This window comes from Garra rufa, chromosome 18, assembly GCF_049309525.1.
Source record: "Garra rufa chromosome 18, GarRuf1.0, whole genome shotgun sequence".
Classification (NCBI taxonomy): Eukaryota; Metazoa; Chordata; class Actinopteri; order Cypriniformes; family Cyprinidae; genus Garra; species Garra rufa.
In genome coordinates, this window is record NC_133378.1 from 25,848,253 (window position 1) to 25,861,548 (window position 13,296).

Genomic DNA, 13,296 nt, shown 5'->3' on the forward strand with positions numbered 1-13,296 from the left:
AGAACTGTCTGACTTTTTGAGAGCTCTGTCATTGCGGGAATGCTGCTCTCCGGAGGCATTGTCGCACGACAAGACCCGCCCTCCTCACTGGACAGTTAAAAAGACCAATCAAACTAACCATGGCATCAAGTATTACCCAATCAAAAGTAGGAAAGGGGGCACCTTCATAAAATGCGTGTGGGATGATTTGCATGAGACTCTGCTTTAAAAAAATGATTAAAAAAAAAAATACGGGACAAAATCCGTCCCTTATTGATTCAAAACGGTACGCGCAATTTCATTCTCAAATACGGGACGATTCCGTATTTGAAGGGACGGGTGGCAACCCTATTCGGGATCCTATTCAAATCGGATTTCTGGACATCCGTTTCAGTCTGACCGCTCTAAAAGAGTACTATTTGTAATATATTTCACTAGCTCCGCCCACCATTGCACAGACAATACTTGGGCTATTCATTAAAAAGTTGAAATTCATAAAGCCCATTTGATTAATTAAATGTTCTATTTTCTAAACGTTTTATATAACTTTATAAAAGAAAGCTTTTGAATGATCTGAAATGATCTGTGCTAGTCTACAACGAATTACGGTTACCCTCTGCATATTCATAATGGTTATCCAATGAGAGTTGCGTATGCAAATTTTCAGGACAGGTGCGCAGCCTCACAGTGAAGTCAACCTGTTTTATACAAAACCTGTAACGAACAGTCAAATAGGCAAAGCACATGATAGCAAAGAAGACGGAGCCGGGTTAATGTATTGGAACTTACCTTACACAACCTTGTTTATTACGCTTGGACAAGGAGATTTTTTTAACCAACGCCTAAACATAATACTTATATTTGTTCGCTTCCAATGTTAGACGTCTTGACCAACTTCGAAATTCTTGCATGGATTAAAAAAATACCGCTCAGTGCTTGTGGGACCATGAAGTTCAATAGATAAATGAAACTAACAGAGAGGCTATGGAGAGAGATTCGGTGAGAGTAGAGTCGAGTCTGTGGATCGGGAATAAGCGGTACAGGGCTCACCTGAGCGGATGGTACTTCAGCTGGACTGAGATCGACAAGAGGAACCGGGAGAAGAAAACAAGTACGACATTCATTATCTTTCTAAAGGCACCTGAGGCACAATAATGTGATCTAGCTGTTGTAGACAGCGCACTAAGTTTATCATTTAAATCATTTGTTTACATCTTGTTTTTTTATACAGTTAGTTTAAAAGCTAATACATGTACTCAAGGTCACATTATGGGTGTGCTTAGGGTGTATGATAAAATTACATGATATATAAACGTCCTATACTGAGGTAGTAGGCATAATTGTTGTCTATGAATGTTGTTTGCTGCGTAAGTCTATTATTTGTTGATGAGTAACCGCAAAATTAGCCTACCTATTTAAATGCATTCCATTATTATTCAATGACGGGCGCACTCGGTAATTTTTTGACAACTATTAACGTAATGAATAACACTTTTGAGAGATATAAAAAATTATGCTTACACACATGAGATGAAAACTCCAGTATTTTTTAAAAATATTTATCTAATGAAGCAGGTCGCCCCCTTATGGGCGCTGCCATGTTGACAACACATGACCAGCTGAAAATACAAAAACAAAACATTTTAAGTTATAATAAAATAATTTGACAATAATTATTGGTATTGAGATAACTAAAAAATTTACTGACACATCGGTCAGTCACTTAAAGTCACTCTAATTTTTGTTATATAATAGAGGGTTTGCACTTTCCACACGATGTGGTTAGCTACCCGGATGGATGGCCATATTGGTGATACTTGGATGTAAACAACATTTTTATATATGTATAACAGGTAAATGTACTACTGAATATGTTGTTCTGCTCATTTATGCTGTCTAAACCATGAAAAAACGTGTAGAAGCTGCTAAATCATATAGAGAAGGTCCTTGTAAGCAGGAAAGGGTGCAATATTATGACAAACTAAAGTTAATATGTGGCAAAGATACATACAAGCAGTATTAATTAAAATATTAGCCTAATATTTCACCTACCTGACCAGAAGTGATAAGAACAAACATGAATGTTGTCAAGAAATCCTGGTTTAGTTTGGCCAACCACAAACGCCTTTTGTTTTTTGTACTCTTCTCCTTGATTTGTTATAACTTTGGCAGTCTTTAGTACTCCAAATGTTTTTCCAGGTGTGACTGATTAGTATAGCCCAAAACATGACAATAATTAACCATATTTAGCAGTAATAATCAGCTAAATATGCAAGTTTTATTTGGAATAGTGGCATTGCTTACATTCAGCGTCGCTTGATGATGCGTTGTAAAAACACTATTAAAATTAACTGCCATGCAATAATTTAAATGCATAATGTACCATTATTTTTAATCATTGGCACACGCTGTCAGTTTCTCCTCAATATATACATTTTGCGCAAAGAAATTAATAGAACTTTTAAGAAATATTGCAGTCTTCTGAACAGCATTTATTGTTAATACATACAAAAACAGTATCTGGATGAAGAAAAGTTATAAAATATAAACAAAAACATTATCAAAAATGCAGTACCATTAATACAGTCACTTGTGTGTAAATGATTAAACAGCATATAAATAATGATTTGATGATTTTGAATTACAAATAGAACTATTTTCAGTCAAAAGTTTTTGAGCAGTAAGTTTTTTTTTCTTCTGCTCACCAAGCCTGCATTTATTTGATCCAAAGTACAGCAAAAGCAGTGCAATTTTGAATTATTTTTACCATTTAAAATAACTGTTTTCTATTTAAATATTTTAAAATTAAGTTTATTCCTGTGATTTCAAAGCTGAATTTTTAGCATCATTACTCTAGTCACATGATCATCTTCAGAAATCATTCTAATATTCTGATTTGCTGCTCAAAAAACATTTATTAGTTTTGTATAACGTTACAAAAGCTTTTTATTTCAGATAAATGCTGATCTTTGGATCTTTCTACTCTTCAAAGAATCCTGCAAAAAAGTACTCAACCGTTTTAAATACTGATAATAATAAAACATGTTTCTTGAATAGCAAATCAGCATATTAGAATGATTTCTGAAGGATCATGTGACACTGGGGACTGGAGTAATGATACTGAAAATTTAGCTTTGATCACAGGAATAAATTACATTTGCAAATGTATTCAAAAAGAAAACAGTTATTTTAAATAGTAAAAATATGTAAACGTTTTACCGTGTTTGCTGTACTGGATCAAATAAATGAAGAGGCTTCTTTAAAAAAACATTAAAAAACTTACTGTTCAAAAACTTTTGACTGGTAGTGTAGATGCTGGAACATAATAATCCAGAGACAGAGTTGGATTGGATTCAACAGTATAATCCAAATACATATAAGTGTATTGCTCAACGCTCAGCTGATAAATGAAAATAATGTCTAAAAGTCCCTCCTTACTTGCAATTTGTCTTTGTCTGCATTCTGATGACCTCAAAACGAGTTGAACAGCACCATCCAGGCTTGACAATAAACACGGTACACCTTAAACAGAACAGACATCTGCATAAAACTAGGCCTGTGAAGGAATGGTGGAATGTTTCTTGAGAATATGAGAAACAGGTATGACTTATGCAAAAGCGTCTGTCGTTCTTAGTTTCAGTGCCGGTGTCAGAGGTGATCGGGGTGAAGGAGGGTCGAGTTGAGATCCAACCCCAGAAGAAAGTAGAAGACACCGACCTTGATTTTACACGTAAGTTTCTGAAAGTGATTGTCTTTTGCATGGGGATCAAATAAAGCAACATTTGAATAAACATGTTTTTGTCTTTTCTAATCACGCAAGTATTCTATGTGAAGCGCAGCAGCAAAGGAAACGGCATTGGAGCGCCATGGAGTCTGGGCAGGACCCAGTTCTGCTGTCCGAGCCGGGCCGTCCGGGACCAGTGGATCACTCAACTCCGAACCGCACTTAAAACCCACAGTATGTAAAGTGAAAAACAACACCCTTAAGCATTGATCCAGATTCATTATTCTCTAATGACTCATTAACATCTACTTCTCCTTTATCAGGCCCCTCGCGTCCTCACAGGTTGTTGGTGTTCATTAATCCTTTCGGAGGAAAGAAGAGGGGGAAACAGATCTTTCATTCTCTAGTGGCCCCTCTGTTTGAGCTGGCTGGCATCAGCTCTCATGTTGTGGGTGAGATACTGAGACTCTATCTGTACCGTTCAATATCTAAGCAGTTATCAAGTGTCCCCCTGCTTGGTCTCTGATACGCCGGGCACGTCAGGTAGTAGGGTTCTCAAGTGACATCCGTAGATCTTTATCGAGACTTGGGAAGAGGGCTCAATTAAGTAGCTATGTTACAGTTTATAGTCAAGTGAATGGAATTGTGTGGCATGTCATTATTAGTCATGTTACACAATTTATTTGTATAGTTTATTTTTATTTCTTAACTAAATATGCAACACATTTTAAAGAGGTCATATCATCATTTTTTTTAAACATATACTATACTATATATACTACATTACATAGCCACTGTTGTTGACAATTTTTGGGGTCAGTAAGATTGTTTTTGAATTCTTTTTTGAATTATTTACATTTTTTCACTCATCAGGGACATGTTAAATTGGTAAAAGAAAATGCACAGTAAAAGTGTTACAAAAGATTTCCATTTAATATAGTTTTACTGCATTTTTGATCAATTAAATGCAGCAAGATTGTTTTTTTTTTTTCAAAATAATAAAAAATTCTTTTAAAATAAAAAAAGTCACAGTAAATGTTACAAAGGATTTCTTTTTCATATTAAAATTAAAATAAGATTTCATATGAAAGATTTCTATTTTGCATAGTTTTTACTGTATTTTTGATCAAATAAATGAGCTTTGGTGAACATACTTTTTCAAACTGGTTAAAAAAATCTTTAATAATAAAAAAGTCACAGTAATGTTACAAAAGATTTCTATTTCATATAAAAATTAAAATAAGAATTCATATGAGAGATTTCTATTTCATATACAGTTTTTACTGTATTTTTGATCAAATGAATGCGGCTTTGGTGAACATATTTTTTTAATAATTAAAAAATATTTAATAATAAAAAAATCACAGTAATGTTACAAAAGATTTCTATTTCTTATAAAAATTTAAATAAGAATTCATATGAGAGATTTCTATTTCATATACAGTTTTTACTGTATTTTTGATCAAATGAATGCAGCTTTGGTGAACAGATTTTTTAAAATAATTAAAAAATTATTTAATAATAAAAAAAAATCACAGTAATGTTAAAAAATATTTTTATTTCATATAAATTTTTTATTAAGAATTCAAATAAGAGATTTCTTACTGTATTTTTGATTGAATAAATGCAGTCTTGGTGAACATAAGTTTTTTTTTTTAATAATTATAAAATCTTAAAATAAAAAAGTCACAGTAATGTTACAAAAGATTTCTATCTCATATAAAAGATTTCATATGAAAGATTTTCTATTTCATATACAGTTTTTACTGTATTTTTGATCAAATAAATGCAGTCTTAGTGAACTTTTTTTTTTCAAAATAATTAAAAAATTCTTTAAAAAAAATTCACAGTAATGTTACAAAAGATCAAATATATGCAGCCTTGGTGAACATAAGTTTTTTTTTTAAATAATTAAAAAAATCTATATAAATGAAAAGTCAGCAATCTTACAAAAGATTTTTTATTTCATATAAAAATTTAAATAAGATTTCATATGAATGATTTCGTATAGTTTTTACTGTATTTTAGATCAAATAAATGCAGCCTTGATAAGTGTTCTTAATAATATTTTTAAAAAATCTCTAAAAATAAAAGTCACAGTAATGTTACAAAAGATTTAATATTAATTTTAATATCATTCATTTTTATTAATTTTTAATATTAATTCATTTATAATAATAAAATAATAATAATGATGATGATGATTAGTTGAATAATTATTCATTATTTTAAAAAGTATGAAATGAGAAAAGTGTTTTTGTTCATTTGTCAATAATTGTAGGAGTCATTTAATGTAATTTAATAAATGAACTTTGAACTTCTTTTGTGTACTGAAAATCCATACAAAGAGCAACTCTCTTATTTCAAACATTTAGGGAAAACTAGGCTTCACATTATATGACCCTTTATAAATATATAAAGCGATTTAAAATAAAACTGGGGGATGTTTTTTTTGTGTTTTAGTGACTGAACGAGCAAATCATGCCAGAGACTACATCCTGAAGAAAGACTTAACAGGGTTCGATGGGTAAGCTATCCTTCGGTGGTCATTCCTCATGAATCCAAGCAAGTGTAGTAACAATAGTGTCATTGTAATACTTCATGTCACGTGAGCCCGTCCTTCGTATTTTGTTGTTTAAACAGAAGTGTTGCGTAAATACCAAAAGTGTAATCATAGAAATATGCGTCATTATATTTCGATCTCTTTCGAAGTCTGCGGATAATACTCCATGGCCTGGTTTCAAAGACAGGGCTTAGACTAAGCCAGGATTAGGCCATAGCTCAATTAGGACATTTAAAGTAATTTTTGTAAACATGCCATAGAAAAAATAAAATTACTGGTGTGCATCTTGAAACAAAACAAGGGCACTGACATACTTGAAGATGAATCAGTGCAAGTTTTTTTTAGTTGAAACAGCTCAGGTTTACATTGTAGTCTAGGCCTATATTTAGGTTTTAAGTATGTTTTTCAGTCAAACCTTTTTTCTCCGTTCAGAGTTATATGCGTAGGTGGAGACGGTATGTTCAGCGAGCTGCTACACGGTGTGATTGGACGAACCCAGCAGGAGGCGGGAGTTTCAGAAAACGACCTGTCCGTAATGCTGCAGCCGTGTGACCTCCACATTGGCATTATTCCAGCAGGTGAATGTTTGCATAGCTCCATGACTGACATGTGTGCGGAAAAAGGGTGGCGATTATGGTCTGTTTATAGTCTGATGTGTCAGTCAGATGCAAGGTTTAGATAGTGAGAGGAGTGTTAGTTTACCCGGCTGTGTTTACTCTTCTCCACAGGCTCTACAGATTGCGTGTGTTTCACTACCATAGGCATAAATGACCCTGTGACATCGACGCTGCACATTATCATTGGTAATCTGCATTTCAACCTTATCACCATATATACATACTTTTTTTTAAGAGCAATAAGCAATAAAAAGTCAAAGTTCATAACATCCACAGTGCTGTTGTAAGAGCAATTAAACTGTGCAGAATGACTCACAGTACAGCAACCCTAAATAAAATGATGCAATTGTTAATATATATTTAAAAAAGGAAAATAGATTACATAACTGAATCTTTTTTTTCCCTTTTTTCACTCACCAGGAGACTCTCAGCCTCTGGATGTGTGTTCTGTCCATTATCAGTCACTAGTGCGCTATTCTGTTTCTATGGTGGGCTATGGTTTCTATGGGGATGTTTTGGCAGAAAGCGAGAGGCACCGCTGGATGGGTCCTCTCAGATATGATTATTCAGGTACTGACGGCAAGAGTCAACGGTCTTTGAATCATTTGAAAATATAGTTTAGACTGAATACTGACAGGTAAACACCTAATACTTCGCTTAATACTCTGCTCATATTTCCATGTCTGTTTGCTTTTAGGTTGTATGGTGTACTTATGTAACAGGAGCTATCCGGGACTAGTGCAGTACCTCCCTGCTGATTCCCATATCTCTAGCCCACGGGACAACACTCGCTGCCTCTCAGGGTAAAGATTTGCTTTTCTCCTTTTTTACCTGGAAATCACATTAGAAACATGTTATTTGGATATGAATATACAGGTGCATCTCAATAAATTATAATGTCGTTATTTCAGTAATTCAACTCAAATTGTGAAACTCGTGTATTAAATCGATTTTGCTTGACAAGCCTCTGAAGTTGTGCTGTTGTGTATCTTTTTCTTCTACACTTTTTCTTTCCACTCAACTTTCTGTTAACATGCTTGGATACAGCACTCTGTGAACAGCCAGCTTCTTTGGCAATGGATGTTTGTGGCTTACCCTCCTTGTGAGGGGTGTCAATGATTGTCTTCTGGACAACTGTCAGATCAGCAGTCTTCCCCATGATTGTGTAGCCTAGTGAACCAAACTGAGAGACCATTTTGAAGGCTCAGGAAACCTTTGCAGGTGTTTTGAGTTGATTAGCTGATTGGCATGTCACCACATTCTAATTTGGTGAATTGGTGGGTTTTTGTTAAATGTGAGCCAAATCATCACAACTAAAAGAACCAAAGACATTTTTTAATACACGAGTTTCACAATTTGAGTTGAATTACTTAATAAATGAACTTTTCCACAACATTCTAATTTATTGAGATGCACCTGTATACACTGAAAAAATGTGGAAATAATTACTGAAAGTACTGAACATAATTTTCACTCAGAAATTGCTGGTGAATTTCAGAGAAACGGCAAGTAACACATTGAATGAAACTTTAAGTAGCAAGACTGAAATAGTATTTTCTTGTAAAACGTTTGTTTACAACTAAAAATATTTTTTTTACAGTGTAGGTTGTGAAAGTTTATTTTAAACTTTTATTGGTATTTATTGCCCTAAAAATTACACTATGATTTACCCACCCTCAAGCCATCCAAGATGTACAGTGCCCTGCGAAAGCATTCATACCCATTCCAACATTTTAAGTTGCTGCTTTATGTTAAACTGCTTTAAATTACTTTTTTTTGCACATCAGTCTATACTCCATACACCATAATGGCAAAGCACAAAACTGTTTTTTAATATCTTTTCATACCCCTATCCGAGACAGATGAAGTTTTGCTGAGGAGCATTCATATTGCTTGTATATGTTACTACACTTAAAGTGGAGTTAACCTGTGGCAAATTTAATTGAATGGATATGATTTGGAAAGGCACACACATCTTAATAAAAGGTCTAACAGATAAAAATGTTAATCAGAGCAAAAACTAAGCCCTGAAAACAGGACTGCATCAAGCCACACATCTAGGGAAGAATTCAGAAAAAAATCTGCTGCACTGAAGGTTCACAGAAGCATGTAGTCTCTGCTACCATTAACGGAAGACGTTTGAAACAACTAGGACTCTTCCTAGAGCTGGCCTCCTGGCCAAACTGAGCAACTGATAGAGAAGGGCTTTGGTTAGAACGGTGACCAAGAACCTGATGGTCCCTCTAGTTGAGCTCCATGATCATCTGTGGAGATGTGTGGAGAACTTTTTATGATGGATGCACTTTATTTTGCTTCAAAATCTCAACACCCATTCACTACCATTACAAAGCCTGGAAGAACCAGAACATTTTTTAATATAACTGATTGTATTTGTCTGAAAGGAGAAAGTCATATACTCCTAGGATGGCTTGAGGGTGAGTAAATCATGGGGTGATTTTCATTTTTGGGTAAACTATACCATTAAGGAGCATTTTAAGTACTGTAAGTTGTAAAGTCAGTATTTCTTGTTCTGTTTTTGACCTTGGGAACAGGTTGCTAAAACCCAAGCAACAGTGCAATCTCCTAGGAACTGGAAGGAACTCAGAACTGTGTGTGAACATTAACAAATCCCACATGACTGATATAGATAGACTATTGGTAGAGTTCATATGTAGGGGTGTGTTTAATGGATTTGGTTGGGTCCTTAGTGTTCTGATTAGTGTGGCCTCATCTTAAGGGAATCAAGTGTTCTTAGCAGTCGCCTCATTAACATGATACAAATGACTGGAATTCCTCAGTGATTTTCTGATCTGGGGATCCTTCCATAGGGCCGTTACCATGACCGCTCAAGCAATATGATCTCTAATGGAAGAAGAGTAGCTGGTGAAGTGCTAGTTGCTAGTACCAAAGGAAAAGCATAGACTGCTGATTTAAAGAAATATTCTTTAATGGTTATGAATGTTATGCGTTATGAGTTACTTTTTTTAGTTTCCACTGACACAACATTCAAACACAACATTCAAAATCAACACTCACATAGTGTGAGTGTTGATTGAAATTTAAAATGGTATGACAAAACCTGTGATACTTTTTTCAGGATTATTTGATGAATAAAACATTAAATAGAACAGCATTTATTTAAAATGGAAATCTTTTGTAACTGTATACATTAACACTCAAATTTACTGGTCAATACATTTTTTTCTTTCTTGCTTTCTTTGAAAGAAATTTTCGAACAAATGCTGTTCTTTTTAATGTTTTATCAAAGAATCCTAAAAAAAGAGGTCAAAGGTTCCAAAAGAATATTAAGCAGCACAACTGTTTCCAACATTGATAATAAATCAGCAAATTAGAATGATTTCTGAAGGATTATGTAACACTTGCATCACAGAAATAAGTTATATTTTAAAGTGTATTAATATAGAAAACGGTTATTTTAAATTGCAGTAATATTTCAGAATAATACTTTTATTTCTGTATTTTTGATCAATGGAACTTTGATGAGCATAAGAGACTTCTTTAAATATATGTGTATACATTTTTATATATATATATATATATATATATATATATTTTTTTTTTTTTTTTTTTTACATATATTGAATACTAATTTTATTTATATTTTCTCAACACTCACAAGTGCCCAATGGTACTAAAACTGGATATAATTATGAAATTATGTTTTAGGTTTATTTAATGAATCGTAGTAGCAAAAATAATAGTAATAAATGTTAATCAATAAGGTAAATAATAATACATTTACAAATAAAAATAATAAATAAATAATAAATTAGAAAAATAATAAAAATGTAAATGAAATTATGAAAAGTGTCATTATATTTTTTATTAACTTAGTCATATTGATATTGAATCATATACACTAATTCATTTATCTTTTATATTTTTTATTGATTGATTTCTATTTTCCTGTATGTGGAATTACATGGCCATGAGCTAAAACAGTAGGATTTAAATTGCATACTTTGGAGGGTCTTGCATCAGCCAAATAACCGCTTTTGAGAACTGCAGTTCTCACAGATAACCCTGACCATCTATTACACACCATCTCAGCTCCAACAAATGTTTTAAAAGCACGTTCGTGTGTGCATTTCTAGGTGCCGAGTGTGTTCAGAGAGCAAAGAAAGGCTGTTCCCCCACTTTGACAGCTCCACTTCCCTCTACAGCACTAATGTGAGCCAGTACAGCAGTGAGTTAGAGGGTAAGACCATCTGCAGCAGCCTGTTTGTATAATGATTGTCTGTGTCATCTCATTAGAGACCTATTACTGGGATCACACTGTGCTATGTGTCCCTGTGGGGTTCTTATGTTGTATGTCTGCATTTGACCGTTGTCATATAAGTGCCACAGTGTGCATAGGTAGACCTACAGTACAAAGACATTATGCACTTGTGATGTAGATTGTTAAGAGAAGATGGTTAAATGATTATGGGATCTTGAACCTTTTATCATTGTTTTTACCTCAGGTGAGTGGGTGACTGTTGAAGGCAGGTTCAAATGTGTGTCTCTCACCTGTATGTCAAGCTCATGTTCGAGGAGCCCAAAGGGTCTTTCGCCGTCCGCCCACCTGGCCGACGGGACAGCAGACCTCATCCTGGTGCGAGAAACAAACCCTCTGGGCTTTCTCACACACCTTCACAGGCACACAAACACAAATGATCAGGTAAAACCAAATGAAATTCAAAGTACAAGAATCTGCAAAATGTTATTTTACCAAAATAAGACAGATCATACAAAATGCATGTTATTGTTTATTTAGAACTGATCGAATAAGATATTTCACATAAAAGATGTTTACATATAGTCCACAAGAGAAAATAATAGTTGAAATTATAAAAATGACCCGTTCAAATGTTTACATCCCCTTGATTCTTAATACTGTGTTCTTATCTTGAATGATCCGCAGCTGTGTTTTCTTTGTTTAGTGATGGTTGTTCATGAGTCCCTTATTTGTCCTGAACAGTTAAACTGCCCACTGCTCTTCAGGAACATCCTTCGGGTCCCACAAATTCTTTGGTTTCCAACAATGACTGTCTGATTTTGAGATCCATCTTTTCACACTGATGGACTCATGCAACTATTACAGAACGTTCAAACACTCACTGATGCTCCAGAACAGTGTTTCTCAACCCTGGTCCGGGGCGCCCCCCATCACAGCACATTTTGTTTGTCACCCTTATCTGACACACCCATTTCAGTTCCTAGAGTTTTTTCTAATGAGCTCACAAGTCAAATCACGTGTGTTTGATTAGGGAGGCACACAAAATGTGCAGTGTTACCCCAGGACCCAGGACCAGGGTTGAGAAACACTGCTCCAGAAGGAAAAAACATGCATTAAGAGCTGGGGGTGAAAACTTTTTGAATTTTAAGATCATGGTAAATGTAACTAATTTTGTCTTCTGCGCATCTTCTGTAGCCTCTGAAGGGCAGTACTAAATGAAAAAATATGATACTTAGGCAAAATAAGAAAAATGTACACGTCTCCATTCTGTTCAAAAGTTTTCACCCCCAGGTCTTAATGTATGGTTTTTCCTTCTGGAGCATCAGTGAGTGTTTGAACCTTCTGTAATAGTTGCATATGAGTCCCTCAGTTGTTCTCAGTGTGAAAAGATGGATCTCAAAATCATGCAGTCATTATTGGAAAGGGTTCAAATACACAAAAATGCTGAAAAACCATAGAATTTGTGGGACCTGAAGGATTTTTCTGAAGAACAGCAGGCAGTTTAACTGTTCAGGACAAACGAACAAAAAACATTCAAGTAACAACACAGTATTAAGAATCAAGTGTATGTAAACTTTTGATTGGGGTAATCTTTATAAATTCAACTATTATTTTCTCTTGTGGACTATATGTGAACTATCTTATTCAGGTCAGTACTACATAAAAAATATCAAGCATTTTGTATGATCCCAATTATTTTGGTAAAATAATTAACATTTTGCTGATTCTGAAAAGGGGATGTAAACTTTTGACCTCAACTGTTCGTAAACTAAAAAGTTGAATCAGTCAGAAAAACAAACCTTCTATAATTTCAGTTTGACCTGCCCTTCGTTGAAGTTCATCGTGTCAAGGGTTTTCGGTTTTCTCTACCCCCTGGAGAAGAAGAAGAAGAGGAGGAGGAGGAGGAGGGTGATCGAGAAATTCAGGCCTCTGCTGAGAGAGTACTGGAAGATCCTGAGAAACTGTGCAGTGGTAACATTGCAGGTCACTCACAGGAGCATCTGGCAGGGAGGACGGAGAGAAGAAATGTGACAACGAGTAGAGTAAAGAGACGAGGCTTTGTGTGTGGGCCTTGCTGCACTAAACCTCGCTCGGTATCAGTGTGGAACTGCGATGGAGAGATTCTACCTCACACCGAGATCACATGCAGGTACTGAGTTCAGTCTGCTGAGCA

At 34.6% G+C, this 13,296-nt stretch overlaps 1 protein-coding gene across 2 annotated transcripts in view; it reads left to right on the plus strand.

Moving 5' to 3' along the window:
* The first annotated feature begins 706 nt into the window (after nt 1–706).
* LOC141291262 (ceramide kinase) overlaps nt 707–13,296 on the plus strand; it is a 15,369-nt gene continuing 2,779 nt past the window's right edge. Inside the window, exons 1-12 of one of the 2 annotated variants that reach the window (XM_073823437.1) lie at nt 707–1,090; nt 3,614–3,709; nt 3,800–3,937; nt 4,027–4,155; nt 6,167–6,230; nt 6,699–6,844; nt 6,995–7,069; nt 7,304–7,453; nt 7,581–7,686; nt 10,999–11,102; nt 11,368–11,564; nt 12,938–13,272. In XM_073823437.1, the coding sequence (XP_073679538.1) occupies nt 964–1,090; nt 3,614–3,709; nt 3,800–3,937; nt 4,027–4,155; nt 6,167–6,230; nt 6,699–6,844; nt 6,995–7,069; nt 7,304–7,453; nt 7,581–7,686; nt 10,999–11,102; nt 11,368–11,564; nt 12,938–13,272 (1,667 nt within the window). In that variant the 5' untranslated portion in view covers nt 707–963. Of the gene's footprint in view, nt 1,091–1,755; nt 1,833–3,613; nt 3,710–3,799; nt 3,938–4,026; nt 4,156–6,166; nt 6,231–6,698; nt 6,845–6,994; nt 7,070–7,303; nt 7,454–7,580; nt 7,687–10,998; nt 11,103–11,367; nt 11,565–12,937; nt 13,273–13,296 lie in introns of those variants that run through there. The other variant, XM_073823438.1, reaches the window with a different exon arrangement.